The sequence below is a fragment of the Saimiri boliviensis genome, chromosome 11 (genome assembly GCF_048565385.1).
Source record: "Saimiri boliviensis isolate mSaiBol1 chromosome 11, mSaiBol1.pri, whole genome shotgun sequence".
Classification (NCBI taxonomy): domain Eukaryota; kingdom Metazoa; phylum Chordata; class Mammalia; order Primates; family Cebidae; genus Saimiri; species Saimiri boliviensis.
In genome coordinates, this window is record NC_133459.1 from 39,902,950 (window position 1) to 39,922,195 (window position 19,246).

Here is a 19,246-nt window from a genome sequence, read left to right on the forward strand (position 1 = left end):
AGACACACACACACACACCCCTATATTAAAAATTTAAGGATAAACTATGGGATTAAAAAAAGTGGTTACCTATGGCAGAAGGAAAGATCAAGGTGAAAAGGATTTCTCTGAGTATACTTTGAATATACTTTGTTTTATAGGCTTGACTTTTCAGAATTACATACACACACAAACACACACAATGTATTTATAAAGTAAAATTTTAAATTTTAAAAAGCAATTCAATAAAATAAAAAATAAAATGAAGCAAATGAGCCTTAGTTATCAAGTTGGTGGTAAAGCCACCCAGACAGAACTAATCTAAACATCCTTATAACACACAAGGAAAAAAATGTAAATAACTCAAATCCTATCAATAACTAAACTGGTGGTAGTGTTGGTACTGTTATTCTGAGCCTGCTAAATGAGTGTTAGGGGATAAAGCAAATGAGTTATTGTGTTAACATGGAAAACTAGGGTTTTGTTGTGGTACAAAGGAGATACAAATTTAAGGCAGTAGAGATGAAGTTGGTAAAAACACCTCTGTCCCTTAGTAAACAGTATCAGTATGAACCAATGATATTTAATGGCAATATATTTTTTAAAAAGGTAGTTACTGCATTTCTGTACCAAAAAGACTAGAAAGGATGACCAACCTAGTAGCACTGAGCACTCTAGTGTTCTGATTATGGTCTCTAAATACCACTTATCAATAAAAGGAGCCCAGGAACCTAGAAGAACTAGCTGATTTCATATTTGGGGCAGGAAATGTATAAGATGAACCTCGAACATGTTCAAATTTCAAAAAATCCAAGAGAGATATCAAATAGTATCAAATAGTATATGAAAGAAGTTAGGAGACAACTTGATAAGTTTCCTTCTGGCAAAAGATGGGATAATTCAAGCATCAATAAGGACAAATGGTGTGATAGAGTGAAACACAACAAATATGTATAAATTTGTGAGCTTATGATATTAAGCAATAACAACAAAATCCTCCTTAAATATTCTTAAAGGATGCTAATAAACCAATTCACTGAAAATTGGTAAATAAAAAGATAAAGCACGCATTTAAACTGTCTTTCCTGTGTATCTCAAAATAACGAAACAGTTGATAAAAGTTTATTTTAACAGACATATTCCATTAATTTATGTAGACAGAATGGCAGGATTAAATTTTTCCATTTTGTAACCATAAGGCAGCAAACTACAGTCAGCAGGCTGACCACCTGTTTTTGTAAACCAAGTTGTATTAGAACACAGCCATATTTGTTTATGTATTGTCAACAGCTGCCTTAGCAGAAAGACAAAGCTAAGTAGTTATAACAAAGAATGTATAATCTGTAAAGCCTAAAATATTCACTATCTGTCCTGTCAAGAAAATTTGTCAACCCTGATCTAGACTATAACCAGAAATGGCTGCTACATTATATTACGTTATAAAACAAGAGACAACCAGACTATATGCTTCTTGATAGAAATAAATATCATCACCTATGAAATATTCTTATGAAAAAACTGAACCTGAATCTGATCAAGTCTCTAGGTTTAGCTACCAATTTCTAGGAACTAGAGGACAGAAAAACATGTCAAATGATACCACAGGGATACAATCAACAAAAAGTAATTTTAAGAAATTTAAAAGATAAATGATTTAGGGTTTTTTTTTTTTTTTTTGGAGACGAAGTCTCACTCTGTCACCAGGCTGAAATCCAGTGGCACAATCTTGGCTCACTGCAACCTCCGTAATATAATGTAGCAGCCATTGCTGGTTATAGTCTAGATCAGGGTTGACAAATTTTCTTGACAGGACAGATAGTGAATATTTTAGGCTTTACAGATTATACATTCTTTGTTATAACTATGTAGCTTTGTCTTTCTGCTAAGGCAGCTGTTGGGTTCGAGTGATTCTCCTGCCTCAGCCTACCAAGTAGCTGGGACTACAGGTGCAAGCCACCATGCTGAGCTAATTTTTGTGTTTTTAGTAGAGATGGGGTTTCACCATGTTGGCAAGGATGGTATCGATCTTCCGACCTCACGATCCGCCTCCCTGGACCCCCCAAAGTAGACCTCCCAAAGATTACAGGCATGAGCCACTGCGCCTGGCCAACTTAGGTTTTTTTAAACAAGTAAACTGCAAGAAAAAAAATGAAAACAGAGGAGAACTCATAGATTTTTAAAAACTTAAAGGACATATCAACTAACTGCAATGTGTGGATTCTAGTTAGATTCTGATTCAAAAAAAAACTGATAAAAAAGAGAGAAAGAGACAGATAATCCGGAAAATTTAAACATATTAAAATATTTGTTTATATTAAGAAATTATCACTGGCTTATTTATATGTGATAAACAGTATGGTTAAGACATTCTTGCCCATGAGACAAACATACTTAAAAACTTTGATGATCAAATGATGCTATGTTTAACAATTGGAGAAAGGGACAGAAAGTGTATACAAATATAGATACTACAAATATAGTCAAAACTAGATTGACTTCAACAATGAAAGTTTCACGAGCATTCACTGTGCTATTTTTCTCCACCTTTTCATATGTTTGAAATTTTACAATATAAATTTTTTTTAATGGGGGAAAACATTAAATAAGTACCTAGGGAGCGCTTTCAAACGATATACGCCCTCTAACTCTCAATCTGGCATGGCTTCCTGAGAGCAATATAGCCAAAGTCTATCTAACCCTCCTGGTCCCCAATTGAGACTCACTGTAACTGATAACAAGGGCTGAATCCCTCAGATTTATCGAGGCAAAAGCTGGAGAAGAATCTGATCTGGAAAGAAAGACCTAGTGGGGTTATTAAATTAAAAAAAATAAATTTTATCTAATAATGCATTCAAAGTGAGAAAACTCCAAGGATCAGGTGACAATTAGTGAGAAAGGAGATAAGTGATCCTCATAACAGTCATGTTTCCTACTGGGAGATTTTCTCTCATTTCTTGTCATTATCATAGCATTTGGTGAAAGCTTTATACTTTTTGAGATAGATTCAATGGCAAGACCTCCTTCCATTCTCTCTCACAGGTAAATGGGCACTGGTCAAGAAGAACAAACGGTGTGGTTTCTTAGGAAGAATTCGGGAGAAGGCTGGATATCATAAGCTAATGTAGAGATGGAGATGTCCAACATGTCCGAGTTGTGCAGCTTGTTTCATTTTGGTTGGGCCTTTTGGGAGACTGTAAGAAAAATAAGGAAGTAACAGAGGGAAGATGGCCAAATAGGAACAGCTCTGGAGCGCAGTACCCAGAGAGAGCGACACAGAAGGCAAGTGATCATTGCATTTCCAACCGAGGTACCAGGTTCATTTCAATGGGACTGGTTGGACAGTGGGTGTAGCACAAGGAGGGCAAACCAAGGCAAGGTGGAGTACTGCCTCACCTGGGAAGTCCAACAGGCCAGAGGACCCTTCTTCCTACCCAATGGAGGCCATCGGGGACTCTTCCAGCCACTCTGGCACTCTGGTTCACATACTGTACTTCTCCCATAGTCTTTACAACCCACAGACCAGGAGATTCCTGCTGGGCCAACAAGCACCACGGGTATCTGGCACAAATGTAGGCAGCCGTTTTAACTGGTGTCTGGAACACCTGTGAGACAGAGCTGCCCATTCCCTTGAAAAAAAAGGGGGCTGAAGGCATGGAGCCAAGTGATCTGGCTCGGAGGTCCCACCCACACAAAGACCAGCAAACAGAAACCTGCTGGCTTCAGAGTTTCACAGCCAGCATAGCAGTTTGAGCTTGACCTGGGATGGTTGAGCTCAGTGGGGGGAAAGGCATCTGCCATTACTGAGGCAGTCCCCCATTACAGACGCAGTCCACCATTACTGAGGCAGTCCGCCATTACCGATGTACTTCTAACTTTACCTGTGTAAACAAAATCGCAAGGAAGTTTACACAGCAGCTGGGCAGAGCCCACAGCAGCTCAGCAATGCCTCTGCAGGCAGAATATGACTAGACTCCCTCCTTGCTGGGGAGGGCATTTCTGAAAAAAAGACAGCAGCACATCAGGGACATATAAATAAAGCCCCACCTTCCTGGGACAGAGCACCTGGGAAAAGGGGCAGTTTTGAGTTCTGCTATGGCAGACTTAAACATCCCTTCCTAGCAGCTCTGAAGGGAGCAATGGAGCTCCCAGTACAGCACTTAAGCTCTGATAAGGGACAGACTGCCTCCTCAAGCAACTCCCTGAACCCCGTATATCCAAAGAGACACCTCATACAAAAGAGCTCTGGCTGACATCTGGTGGGTACCCTTCTGGGATGAAGCTGCCAGATGAAGGAACAGGCAGCAATCCTTGCTGTTCTGCAGACCCTGTAGGTGATTCCCAGGCAAGCAGGGTCTGAAGTGGACCTCCAGCAGTCCTGCAGCAGAGAGGCCTATTAGAAGGAAAACTAAAAAACAGAAATAAATAGCTTCAACATAAACAGAAAGGACATCCACTCACAGACACCATCCAAAAGTCATCAACTTCGAAGACCAAAGGTAGATAAATCCATGAAGATAGGAAGAAACCAATGCAAAAAGGATGAAATCACCAAAAACCAGAACACCTCTCCTCCAAGGGATTACAACTCCTCACCAGCAAGGGAACAAAATTGGATGGAGAATGACTTTGATGAACTCACAGAAGTGGGCTTCAGAAGGTGGGTAATAACAAACTTCTCTGAGTTAGAGGAACATGTTCTAACCCAATGCAAAGAAACTAAGAACACTGTAAAAAGATTAGACAAAATGCTAACGAGAAAAACCAACTTAGAGAAGAACATAAATGACTTGATGGAGCTGAAAAACACAGCAAAAGAACTTCGCAAACCTTATACAAGTTTCAATAGCTGAATCAACCAGGCAGAAGAAAGGATATTAGAGATTAAAGATCAACTCAATGAAGTAAAACGAGAAGGCAAGATTAGAGAAAAAAAAGTGAAAAGAAATGAACAAAGCCTCCAAGAAATATAGGATTATCTGAAAAGACCTAATTTATGTTTGATCGGTGTACCTGAATGTGACAGAGAGAATAAATCCAAGCTGGAAAACACTCTTCAGGATATTATCCAGGAGACCCTTCCCAACTTAGCAAGGCAGGCCAACATTCAAATCCAGGAAATACAGAGACCACCACAAAGGTATTACTCAAGAAAAGCAACCCCAAGGAACATAATCGTTAGATTCACCAGGGTTAAAATGAAGAAAAATGCTAAGGGCAGCCAGAGAGAAAGGTTGGGTTACCCACAAAGGGAAGCCCATCAGACTCACAGTGGATCTCTCGGCAGACACCTCACAAGCCAGAAGAGCCTGGAGGCCAATATTCAACACCCTTAAAGAAAAGAACTTTCAAACCAGAATTTCATATTCAGCCAACATGCATCATGCTACTTGACTTCAAACTATATTACAAGGCTACAGTATCAAAACAACATGGGACTGGTACCAAAACAGAGATGTAGACAAATGGAACAGAACAGAGGCCTCGGAAATGACGCCTTACACCTACGACCATCTGATCTTTGACAAACCCGACAAAAAAAAAGCAATGGGGAAAGGATTCCCTGTTTAATAAATAGTGTTAGGAAAACTGGTTAGCCATGTGCAGAAAGCTGAAACTGGACCGCTTCCTGACACCTTATACAAAAATTAACTCCAGGTGGATTAAAGATTTAAACATAAGACCTAATACCATTAAAAACCCTAGAAGAAATCTAGGCAAAATGATTCAGGACATAGGAATAGGTGAGGACTTCATGACTAAAACACCAAAAGCAATGGCAACAAAAGCCAAAATAGACAAATGGGATCTAATTAAACTTAAGAGCTTCTGCACAGCAAGAAAAACAATCATTAGAGTGAACCAGCAACCAACAGAATGGGAAAAAATTTTTGCAATCTACCCATCTGACAAAAGGCTAATATCCAGAATCTACAAAGAAGTAAAACAAGTATATAAGAAAAAAAAAAAAACATCAAAGAGTAGGCAAAGGATATGAACAGACACTTTTCAAAAGAAGACATTTATGCAGCCAACAAACCTGAAAAAAATGCTCATCATCACTTGTCATTAGAGAAATGCAAATCAAAACCACACTGATACCATCTCATGCCAGTTAGAATGGCGATCATTAAAAATTCTGGAGACAAATGCTGTAGAGGATGTGGAGAAATAGGAACACTTTTACACTGTTGGTGGGAGTGTGAATTAGTTCAACCATTGTGGAAGACAGTGTGGTGATTCCTCAAGGACCTAGAAACAGAAATTCCATTTGACCCAGCAATCCCATTACTGGGTATATGCCCAAAGAATTATAAATCATTCTATTATAAAGACATATGCACACGAATGTTCCTTGCAGCCCTGTTCACAATAGCAAAGACTTGGAACCAACCCAAATGCCCAGCAATGATAGACTGGATAAAGAAAATGTGGCACATATACACCATAGAATACTATGCAGCCATAAAAAATGATGGGTTCATGTCTTTTGCAGGGACATGGATGAAGCTGGAAACCATCATTCTCGGCAAACTGACACAAGAACAGAAAACCAAACACCTCATGTTCTCATTCATAAGTGGGTGCTGAACAATGAGAACACATGGACACAGGGAGGGAACATCACACAGTGGGGTCTGTTGGGTGGCAGGGGGGCTAGGATAGCAGCGGATGGGGAGATTGGGGAGGGATAGCATTAGGAGAAATACCTAATGTAGGTGACAGGGGGATGGAGGCAGCAAACCATCATGGCTTGTGTATACCTATGTAACAATCCTGCAAGATCTGCATATGTACTCCAGAACTTAAAGTAAAATTAAAAAAAAGAAAATAAAGAAAAATAAGGGATAAGCAGGGAACACTAATCTTTCCCATAGTAGGATATTCAGTTTTTGGAAGCTAACTATTAACAATTGGCTAGAAAGAGGTTGGGTTTACTTACTCACCCAGAGGTGGCTGTAGCATACCCCCATTCTTTTCACAGTTCCCAATAGGCTGGATTTCAGCTGAGTCAACTAGCCGCCAGAAGTCATTTTTGTTGTCGCTGCCGTCAAGGCGCAGGCGAAGGCGGGCCCCTGTCAGTCCAACTACTGTGGCAATACAGGTGGATGTGGTATTCCTGGGGTCCTGTGCTTCCAATTTCATGCTGATCTTGAACTCGTTGCTTGGAGGTGTGTAGGACTGAGAAAAACAAGGCATAGGATTTAGACAGATTAAGAGTAAAACCCCAAAATTCATGTTTTGGATTAGAATTGGTTATAGCTGACAATTACTCTGAATTATTCCCTAATAATTAAGAAAGGTTTCATGCAAAAGAAACAATGAAAGGTAAGATGAAGGGGAAAAAAATTACTTTCCACTGAAGCATCAAATAGACTCATATCAGTAATAAAAAGGACAAGAATGTCTTACATAGCCAGTTAATTAAATGTTTTCTCATTCTATAATTGTCTAACTTCCTACCCTTCCAGGTATGACATTTTCTTTTTAGGACCACTATATCCTATTAAACTATCATATTCTTAGCATCTCTTCGTGGAATATTTCAGTATATTGATAAGTATATCTACCATGCAGACTACTGGGGTTAATTTTTTCTTATTTTAACAATAACTTACTAATCAATTCATATAATGGACATACAATTTACTATACACTTTATTAAGTCTTGACATACGTACATACCCATGCTACCATATAAACCTGTGAAAGCCACCACCACAATCAAAATAATCAACATGGCCATTACCCTCAAGTTTTCATGTGCTCTTTTGTAATCTCTTCTTCTGGCCCCTCCAGGACCCCTGTACCCAGGCAACCAATGATCTACTTTCTATCACTGTAGATTGCTTTGCGTTTTCTAGTGTTAGATGGAATCACAGAAGATGTACTTTCTTTTTTGTCTAGCTTCTTTCACTCAGCATAACTACTCTGATATTCATCCATATCAATAATTCATTTCCTTTTATTGCTGAGTAGTATATGATGTTGGTGGACATCTGGTTTGTTTCTAGTTCTTGGTGATTACAAATAAAGCTGCTGGAAACATTTACGCACAAATTTTTGTAGGGAAATAAACTTTCTTTTCTCTTGCACAAATACCTAGGAATGAAATGGCTGGATCACGTGGTAGGTATACGTTTAAATCATGAAACGGAAAATTAACCCTTTAAAGGTATATAATTCATTGGTTTTTAGAATATTCTCAGAGTTGTGTAAACATCAACCCTAATTTTATAACATTTCCATAATCCCCCCAAAATGAACCCTATACCCCAATGGAGTCACTCCCAATTACCCTCTCAGCCCAGTTCCTAGAAACTATTAATCTACTTTGTTTCCATGGATTTGCCTATTCTGGACATTTCATATACATGGAATTATATAATGTGTGGCCAATATGTAAATAGTTTCTTTCACTTAGCAAAATGGTTTCAAGGTTCACCCATGTCATACAGTGTATCAGTACTTCATTCCTTTTCATTCATGAATAATATTCTACTGCATGGATATACTACATTTTGATTACTTATTCATCAGTTGATAGACATTTGGGTTGTCTCCTCTTTTTGACTATTATGAATAATGATGTAATGAACATTTATGGTATGTTTTTCTGTGGACGTGTTTTCTATTCTTTTAGGTATATACTTACGAATAAAACTGCTGGGTCATGTGGTAACTCTATGTTTAACATTTTGGGTAACCTCTGAAGTGTCTCCTAAAGTAGCTACAGGATTTCATAATTTCACCACCAATGTACGAGGGTTCCAATTTCTATTTCCTCACCAACACTTGCCATTCTCTTTTTGATGTTAGAGTCATCTAGTCAATGTGACATGTATCTCATTGCAGTTTTGATTAGCATTTCTCTAATGACCACTGAGTAACTTTTATGTGCCTAACTGGTCATTTGAATATATGTGGAGAACTATCTATTCAAATACTTCGTCCATTTTAAAATCATGTTGTCTTTTAATTTCTGAATTTTAAGAGTTCTTACTATATTCTGGATACAAGTCCTTTATCAAATATATAATTTGCAAATATTTTCTCCCATTGTGTGGCTTGTCTTTTCATTTTCTTGATGATATGGAAATGAAAAACTTTTAATTTTGATGAAGTTCAAGTTATCTATTTTTTCTACTGTTATCTATTTTGGTGTTATATTATCTAATCCAAGGTCATGAAGATTTCCTCCTACGTTTTCTTCAAAGAGTTTTGTAGTTTTAACTCTTACATTTAGGTCCATGATCCACTTGAAATTAATTTTTGTATATGGTATAGAGGTTCCAACTTCACTTTTTAAATGTGGATATCCAGCTGTTCCTGCACAAGTTGAAAATCTCATTGAACTGTCTTAATAGCCTTGTCAAAAATCAATCAACCATAAATTGGTGGGTCAATTTCCGTACTCTCAATTTTAATTCATGAATTATGTCTATCTTCATGCCAGAACCATGATGTCTTAAGTACCGTAGATTTACAGTAAGTTTTGAAATCAGAAAATATGAATCCTCCACCTTTGTTCTCTTTTCAAGATTGCTACGGCTACTCTGGGTCCCTTGTAAGAATTTTAGCACCAATTTGTCAATTTCTGCAAAAAAGGCAGCTGGAAATTTGACAGAGATTGTGTTGGATCTACAGATCAATTTGGAAAATAATGCTGTCCATTATGTGATTTGCAAGTACAGTCATGTTCCACATAATGAAGCCTGGTCAAAAACAGACTGTGTATAGATTGTGGTCCCATAAGATTAAAATGGAGCTAAAAAAAATTCCTATATCCTAGTGATATCACAGCTGTCTTAAGGTCCTAGAACAACACATTACTCACATTTGTGGTTATGCTGGTGCAAAAACTACTACACTGCCAGCTGTATAAAAGTATAGCACATACAATTATGTACAGTACATATTTGATAACAAATGACTATATTACTGGTTTGTGTGTTTACTATATATTTTTAATCATTATTTTAGGGTTTATTCTTTCTACTTATAGGAAAATAAAAGTTAACTAAAAAACAGCTTCAGACAAGCTCCTTCAGGAGGTATTCCAGAAGAAGGCATTGTTATAGATTACAGCTCCATCCACGCATGTAACTGCCCGCCCATGAAGATCTTCCAGTAGGCTCAGAAGTAGAAGTGGAAGACAGTGATATTGATGATCCTGAGTCTGTGCAGGCCTAGGGTAATGTATGTGTTTGTCTTAGTTTTTTAATAAAAGAGTTTACAAAGTAAACAAAAAAATTAAAAATTATTTTTATACAGCTGTACAATGTGTTTTAAGCTAAGTAGTACTGTGAAAGAGTCAAAAAGTTAAAAAATTTTTAACTTTATTAAGTGAAAAAGCTACAGTAAGCTAAGGTTAACTCCTTATTGAAGAAAGAAAAAAAATTAAATAAATTCGGTGTAGCCTGAGTGTACAGTGTTTATAACATTGACAGTGGTACACAGTAGTGTTCTAGGCCTTCATGTTCATTAACCACTTACTCACTGACTCACCCAGAGCCATTTCCAGTCCTCTAAGCTCCATTCATGGTAAGTGCTCCTGATACGGGTGTACAAGTTTTAATACAACTTTCATAACGTATTTTTTATTGTACCTTTTCTATTTTTAGATATGTTTATATACACAAATACCGCTGTGTTACAACTACCTACAGTATTCAGTATAGTAACATGTTGGACAGTTTTGTAGCCTACGCGCAATAGGATACAGGCCTCGGTGTGTACTAGCCTATACTATACAGGATTGTACAAGTATATGCTATGTTTGCACAACAGTGAAATTGCTTAACAATTCATTTTTCAGAAGACATCCCTATCATTAAATTAAGCAATGTAAAACTATTTTCTCATAGTCTGTGGCCTGTATTTTCATTCTCATACCAGTGTCTTTTGAAGAGCAGAAGCTCCTAATTTTGACAAGTCCACTCATTTTTTTTAATGAATCAAAATTTTGGTCAGGCTTCTTCTAAAGTTTTCTTTATATAAATTTTGCATATTTTTTAGTTCCTCCCCCTACCCCACCCACCCTTTGTCTGCTATTGTAAATGGCAGTTTCTGTTCCATTGTATCTTCTATTGAATTATTTTAAAACCCTGAGTAAAATGCTGATTTTAGTACTGAGGCATAAATTTTTTTTTTCAAGCAAAGAACGTATTACTCAATTCCTAGTTTATATGGTGCTTTCTTTTGCTCAGTAGTATGTTAAAGTTCTTCTGCCTATTTTTCAAAGTAGTTGAACCACTTTGCATTTTCACCAGCAGCGTATCAAAGTTCCATTTGTTCTACATCCTTGCCACTACTTAATATGGTCAGCCTTTTGAAAATCAGAGCCATGTAAATAAATGTGTATTGATAGCTTGTTAATCACTTCTAATTTGTATTTCCCTAATGAAATAATGGTATTGAGCATCTCTATTCATGTACTTACTTGCCCTGTATACATTTTCCTTGGGGACTGTTCTAATCTTTCAACCTAGATCCTTTTATTTCTTCTTCTGGCCATTTGCATTGGTAATACAATACTGAATAAAAGTCGCAAGAGCAGATATCCTTGTCTTGTTCCTGACCTTAAGGGGAAAGCATTTAGTCTTTCACCGTTAAGTAGGATGTTATTTGTAGACTATTAATAAATGTCTTTTAGAGTTTAGGATTTAGAAAGTTCTCACCTATTTATAGTTTGGTGAGAGTTTTTATTTAAAATAGACATTTAATTTTGTGAAATGCTTTTTCTGCATCTGTTGAGATAATAGCTTTTTTGATTTAGCATACATGCATGTGGTAAATTCTACTGATTTTTGAAATTTAAGCCAACTCTGCATTCCTAGAATTAACCCCACTTAGTCATGAGTTACTCTTTTTACATATTGTTAGATTTCTGTCCTACAATTTTACTTAAAATGTTTTACATTTATTTTCATGTGGGATGCTGCTGCACAGTTTTCTTTTATCTCAGTGTCTTTGCTTGGTTTTGGATCAGAAATGTTTGCCTTTATAGAATGAGTTAGGAGATAACCTTTTCTGTTAAATTTTCTGGAAGAGTCTATATAGAATTTGTAATATTTTTTCCTTAAATATCTGAAACACCAGTGAAGGCATCTAGGCCTGGAATTTTCTTTGTGGAAAAGTTTTTAACTACAAATTCAATTTCTGTAACAGAAATAGTGTCATTCAGGTTTTCTCTCTTCTTGACTGAGCTTTGGTAATTTGTGTCATTCATGAAAGTTGTCCATTTCGTCTTAGTTGTCAGAGTTAAAGGCATACATTTGTTCATAATACTCCCTTAATTTTATTTGCAGAATCTAAAGTGATGTCACCTCTTTGATTTCTTTTTCCTGTTTTTTTTTAAAGATGGGAACTCACTCTGTCACCCAGGCTGGAGTGCAGTGGTGTGATCACAGCTCACTGTAGCCTTGACCTCCTGAGCTTAAGCAATCCTTCTACCTCAGCCTCCCAAGTGGCTGAGACCACAGGCATGCACTACCATGCCCAGCTAAGGAAAAACAAAAATAAATTTTTTTTTTTTTAAAGAGATGGGTTCTCACTACGTTGCCCAGGCTGGTCTTGAACTCCTGGGCTCAAGTGATCCACCTGCCTCAGCCTCTTAAAGTGTTGGGATTACAGGTGTGAGCCACTGTGCCCAGTCCTCTGTCATTTCTGATATTGGTGATTTGTGTCTTCTCTCTTTTATTCTTGATCACTTTAGTTATAAGTTTATCACTTTTATTTATCTTTACAAAGAACCAGCTTTTAGTTTCAATAGCTTTTTCTCTATTATTTTTATTTCATTGATTTATGCTCTAATCTTTATTATTTGCTTTTCTCTGCATAATTTGAAATTAACTTGCTCCTTTTTTCACTCTACTTTTCTAAAATGGAAACTGAGATCATTAACTGAGCTGCTTTAGCACCAGCCCACGAATTCTGAAATGTTCTTTAATTTTCAGTTGAAAACATTTTCTTTTTCTTTTCTTTTTTTTTTTTTTTTTTTTTTTGAGACAGAGTCTCGCTCTGTTGCCCTGGCCAGAGTGCAGTAGTGCAATCTCAGCTCACTGCAACCTCCATGTCCTGGGTTTAAGCAATTCCCTTGCCTCAGCCTCCCAAGTAGCTGGGACTACAGGTGTGTGCCACCACACTTGGCAAATTTTTTTTGTATTTTAGTAGAGATGGAATTTCACCATGTTGGCCCGGATGGTATCGATCTCCTAACTTTGTGATCTGCCCGCCTCTGCCTCCCAAAGTGCTGAGATTACAGGTGTGTGCCGCGGCATAGAAAATATTTTATAATGTTCCTTTCAGTTTTTAAGTACTCATGGAGCATTTAAAAATGTGTTACATAGTTTCCACGTATTTGGAATTTTCCAGGTAACTTTCTACTATTGTTTTTTAATTTAATTCCCTTACAATCAGAGAACACACTTTTGTTGGTGGTGGTGTTTTTGAGACAGAATCTCACTCTGTCACCCAGGCTGGAGTGCAATGGCATGATGTCGGCTCACTGCAATCTCTGCCTCCCAGGTTCAAGCAATTCTCCTGTCTCAACCTCCTGAGTAGCTGGGACTACAGGTGCCAGCACGCCAAGCTAATTTTTGTATTTTTAGTGGAGACAGGGTTTCACCATGTTGGCCAGGCTGGTCTTGAACACCTTAGCTCACATGATCTGCCTGCCTCGGCCTCCCAAAGTGCTGGGATTATAGGTGTGAGCCACTGCACCTAGCCAGAGAACATGTTTTGTATTGTTTAAATTCTCTTAAATTTCTCAAGGTCTGGAAAAAAGAAAAAAAATTCTAAAGCCTTATTTAGTGGTGCAGAATGTGGTGACGAACGTTCTGCATGCACTTGGAAAGAATGTGTATTCTACATATGTTGGACAGTATTTTATATATGTCAGTTAGGTCAAGTTAGTTCATAGTGTTGTTCAAATCCACTATATATTTGCTGATTTTTTCCCCCTACTTGTTCTTTTATTACACAGAGAGGAGTATTAAAAGTCTGACTAAAGATAATTTTGGATTTATCTATTTCTTCTAATAGTTCTATTGGTTTTTGCTTCATGTCAGGATTTATCTGATTCCTTTATCATTAAAAAATTAACTTCTTTACCCCTGTTAATATTATTTGGTCTGAAATGTACTTCGATATTAATATAGCCATTTCAGGTTTATTATGGCTAATGTCAGCATGGTATCATCGTCATACATTTACTTTTAACCTATTTAAAGCATAATTTTTCCAATCATAGCAAGCTCAATAGTTAAAAAAAAAAAGTATAAGTTTTTGAAAGCAGTATATAATTGGGTTTTGTTTTTTATCCAATGTGCCAATTTCTGCTTTTAAACATTTAAACCATTTATATTTAATTTAATTATTGACATAATTGGGTTTAAATCAAACATCTTGCTATTTTTTCCCATTATTCTAGTGGTTGCATTAGCATTTATAGTAAAAATATCTTTTAACTTACCAGTATGTCTTATCAAGTATGACATTTACTACTTCATGCATAAGAACCTTGTAACAGTCTACTTAGATTCCTCCCTTCCTGCCTTTGTGCTACTCTTACCATACATTTTACTTCTATGTTATCATCCTCACAATATATGGTTATTATTATTGTCTACAGTTATCTTTTATACAGATTTAAAGAAAAACATCTTACATATGTATCCTTATAATGACAATTTCCAGTGACCTTCATTTCTTTGTGTAGATCTGTTACTTCATTGGGTATCACTTTCTTTCTGCCTGATGAACCTCCTTTAACATTTCTTGAGGTGTGAGTCTGTGAATGATGAATTCCTTCAGCTTTTGTAAATCTGAAAGTATCTTTATCTCACCTTTGTGTTTGAAAGACATTTTTGCTGGTTGCAGTAGTCCAGGTTGACAGGTTTTTTTTTTTTCTTTTAGTACTTTAAAGGTGTTCAATTTTGTTCTTGCTTATATTGTTTCTGACAAGAAATATAATGTCATTCTTATATTAGTTATCTTGTATATAAAGTGTCCTTTTTTCTCTGGCTATTGTTTTCTCTATCAATGGTTTTCTGCAATTTGATTATGATATGCCTCAGAATAGTTTTCTTCTTGTTTCTTATTTTTGGGATTCCTTGAATTTCTTGATTCTGTGGACCTATAGTATTTTTTTTTATTTTTGGAAATATTTTAGCCACTATTTCTTCAAATATTTCTTTTACCTCCCCATCACTTCTCTCCTCTGGGGACGCCAATTACATGCCTATTTGGTCACCTGAAGTTATTCCATAGTTCACTGGTATTCTTTTCAATTTTTTTCTAAATTCCCTTTTCTCTTTGTGTTTCATTTTGAATAGTTTCTATTGTTATGTCTTCAAGTTACTAATTTCTTCCACCATCAATCCAATCTAGTGTATTTTTCATTTCCCACAAAGTAGCCCAGTGAATCTTTTTAATATCTTCCATGTCTCTGCTTAATTTCTGAACATAATGAATATATTAAAATAACTATTTTAATGTGTTTATCTGCTATTCTATAATCTGTGTAGAATCTGAGTTGGTTTCAATAGATTATTCTCTAGATTATTGGTTGCATTTTCCTGCCTCTTTGCATGTCTGGTGGTCTTTGATTGAAAGTTAGATCTTGTGAATTTACCTATTGGGTACTGGATATTCTTGCATTCCTATAAATCTTCTTAGGCTTTGTTCCCCAATGCAGTTAACTGACTTGTAAATAGTTTGGTACTCTTGAGTTTTACCTTTATGATTTGTGAGGTTGGACTGAAACAACGCTTAGGCTAAAGTTATTTATTTTCTAACACTGAGTAAGACCTTCCTAATATACCCAATGCCCAATCAATTATGAGATTTTTCCAGTCTAGCTGGTGAGATCAGGAACTCTTCTCAGCCCTGTGTGATTGCCAGTTCTATTCCTTTGAATCCTTTCAGATAGTTTTTTCCTTTGGCCTTAGGTAGTTTTCTCACATGCATGTGTAAAACAGTAGTATTTTCCTGAACACTTGAAGGGAACCCTCTGAAGATCTCTGTGGTTTTCTTCGTGTGCAGCTTTCTCCTCCCTGATACTCTGTCCTGTCTGTCCTATAAATTCTAGCCACCTTGGTTTCTCTGGACTCTGATTTTTTTCTTCCATTTCCTCCAATTAGGGAGTCTGCTGGGCTCAACATGAGTTCCCTTTCCCTGGGCCATGGTCTGGAAACTGTCAAGGCAGTAGGCTAGAAAATCATAGGCAGCTCAACCCATTTGTTTTCTCTCTCTCAGAGATCACTGATTGGCTGCTTGATTTTTAGTTACTTAAAAACCATTGTTGGCTGGGCATGGTGGCTCACGCCTGAAATCCCAGCACTTTGGGAGGACAAGATGGTTGGATCACCCAAAATCAGGAATTGGAGACTAGCCTGGCCAACTTAATAAGGCCCTGTTTCTACTAAAAATACAAAAACTAGCCAAGCATGCTGGTGTGCGCTTATAGTCTCAACTACTTGGGAGACTGTGGAAAGAGAATCACTTGAAGCCGGGAGGTATAAGTTGCAGTGAGCCAAGATCATGACCCTGCACTCCAGTTTGGGTGACAGAGCGAGACTTTGTCTCAAAACAAAGCAAAACAAACCATTGTTACCATATGTTGTCTTTTTAAAAACTGTTTCAGGTGGAAGTATAAATTCAGTCCCTTTAATTTCAAATGAGCAGAAGTTTTGAATTTGTATTTCTACTTAGAAAACAGACTAAATTCAAACTCAACCTGAAATGTTAACAGTTTGAGGAAATAACCATTGAGTACTAAAGGAAAGGATTGTTAAGTAACTTCCTGATGTTTAGCTTTGTTTAGCACCAAAACACTTTTTGCTTACCAGCTATATCACATACTGACACAATCAATATCATCTGTGCACTGTCTGGGTTACTTACTCCTTGTGGGAAACTCTGGATGACCTCTGATGAGCTCCTGAAATGCTTCCCAGTGGGACTCAGTGTCCACATTCTTGTAGAAAGGTAAGATTGTGACAGGAGTGCTGAGTACAGAGAAAGGAATACTACTCCGTTTTCGACACTATGGACTATAACTCTCTTTCCTATCTGAATTAAGAGTGCTAGTAAAAATTAGCAATTGTTTTCAGTAACACAGAATATCCTCAAGGAGGTAAAGAAGGAGGCAAGGGTGTTACTTGGGATGAAGGCGGGAAGAACGCCTGCTGCCAAAACTCACAGTGACCAAATTTCACTTCTTGAGTTCTTCCCATAGAAATTTATTCTGGGACCCTCAGGTAAGAAGCCCAAGGGCTTCCACCGCCTGTTTTGATTGTCTAAGAACCAGAAAAAAATGACTTATCTTCCACCTACTAAAGATGTTGAGAATCAATTACCTGCTTGAAGCAATGGACAGGCGCTGGGACTGAACATGTTTCTTTTAGGTATTTGTCCCAGGTAAAATGACCTGTAAAGGAAATAGAAATCTATATCACAGTCAACTTCCTAAAAAAATGTTTTCAGGATATAATCTACACTAAACATTAAGTCACTTGTAGACTGGTTTTGAGCATAAAAACTTATCTTTTTTTCTGTTTGAGCTCAAAGGAGTATTAAGGGTAAGAATCTAAGTGACCTCAGTGATGTTTTAAATTCATGTTTTAAAATAATGGTCTAAAGATGGCTTGGGGTGTTCTTTATGTTAGTTCCTAAAGTGATCCAAAATGCCAAAGCAAGACATACCAGTACTACAAAGAAGTGCCCAGGAAGCTCATGGAGAACAGAATAGAAGAGGTAGAAAGTGGGTGGGGAGATTCCTTTTGAACAACCTAACTCTTGGAAAGGTCCCTCACTGCTGTCAAGTGGCAGGTTTTAACACCCAATATGGTTGGATTCTAGCATCTCAGTTCAGGAAGAATGAAGAAAAGGCTGTCTGGAGACAAAGGGTGAGATGATTTGAGGGGAGGGGAAGCCAGATGAGTGAGGTTATAGTTGAATCCTCACTCTAAAAAATGGCTCTCTCTCACCTACCCCCGCTGCACCCCCATCCCAACCACAGCTGCGCTGTTCTAGGGTGCAAAGTGACAAAGATCTGTTAATTTAGAGCAAAGTAGGACCTGGGAAGCATGTCTGATGATACAAATAAGTACAAGCTGGGGAGTCTGTAGAATCTTTTAGCCTCTTGAACTGGCCTTAGAGCTTTTCAAAGTTTGAAGAACACTGTCCTAGATAAACAGTCTTCAAGGAGAAACTATGCTGGGGCAAGGGAGAACATCTTAAGGCAGGCCATTTGATACAGATCTCAGTGGATCACACAAGATTATAAAATTATTTATTTAAAGGTTAAACCAATTACCAGTCTCCCCCTAATACCCACCTAGAGGTGACCCCATGATGGAGCAGGGAAGGTCCCAGAGAATCTCACAAGCTAAAACACTGTAGCAAACCAGCATTTCTTGAAGTTTCCTCTGTAGTGGTGCAGCACAGAGCCCCTTTGGGCCATGCAAAAAGCACTAGATGCTGGGAATAAAAATGAGTCACTGAATGATGAAATCTAAATCACTCCAAAGATGATGCCAAGACTTTATACTCTGTTGATTTTATAGCTTCTGTTTTATAACTGGTTCCTTTCCCACTATCCTTAACTAAGCCAAATAGATTTGGCCAGAAATCACAGTCAGTTCTGAACTATTTCATGAACTGGCTGATGATTAATTATCATGACTAGACAGTCCATAGGGCAAATGAGATGACTGCAAAGTCAAGGTTTAAAGACGTTATCAGAATTTAATGAAGAATTTGCTCCTAGCTGACAGGGCCCTAAAGCAAGGACTGAATACATTTCATCACTGTTTGCCGTTAGAAAAAGAAAACATTACAAATTATTATTTTAACCTTACAAATGGAATATTAAATCAAATAGTAAGCTTTGGATTTCACTGGATTAAGAATCTTCAACTTGGGCATCTAGAGCAGCACTGTCCAATAAAACTTTCTGTGCTGACTAAAACGTTCTGTATCTGTGCTAGCCAATGGTAGCCACTAGTCAAAAAGCTACTGGACACTTGAAATGTGGGTCGTATAAGAAACTAAATTTGATCGCTTCTCGACCTTTTGGCTAAGATCAAGTGAAGAAACTAAATTTGATTTAATTTTAGTTAATTTAAATTTAAATCCCTACATGTAACTAATAGTTACTGTATTAGGCAGCACAGATCAAGAATTTTGGTCAGTCCTGGGTAACTGCTTGTATTAGCTTAAGTTCTGACTAAAAGCACCCAAGACACTTTGGTCTTAAGAATAA

General features: G+C 37.2%; 1 protein-coding gene across 20 annotated transcripts in view; it reads right to left on the reverse strand.

Moving 5' to 3' along the window:
* SCMH1 (Scm polycomb group protein homolog 1) overlaps positions 1-19,246 on the reverse strand; it is a 220,635-nt gene that overhangs the window by 137,027 nt on the left and 64,362 nt on the right. For 9 of the 20 annotated variants that reach the window (XR_012512394.1, XM_074380617.1, XM_074380613.1 and 6 more), the window contains 2 exons: positions 17,340-17,410; positions 6,924-7,158 (listed from right to left, as the gene is read on the reverse strand). Coding sequence is in view for 17 of the 20 variants with exons in the window: in XM_074380617.1 (XP_074236718.1) it covers positions 6,924-7,158; positions 17,340-17,410 (306 nt within the window). In the remaining 3 variants the exon portion in view is untranslated. Of the gene's footprint in view, positions 1-6,923; positions 7,159-17,339; positions 17,411-18,319; positions 18,463-19,246 lie in introns of all 20 variants that reach the window. The other 11 variants (XR_005580771.2, XR_005580770.2, XM_074380615.1 and 8 more) reach the window with 2 other exon arrangements.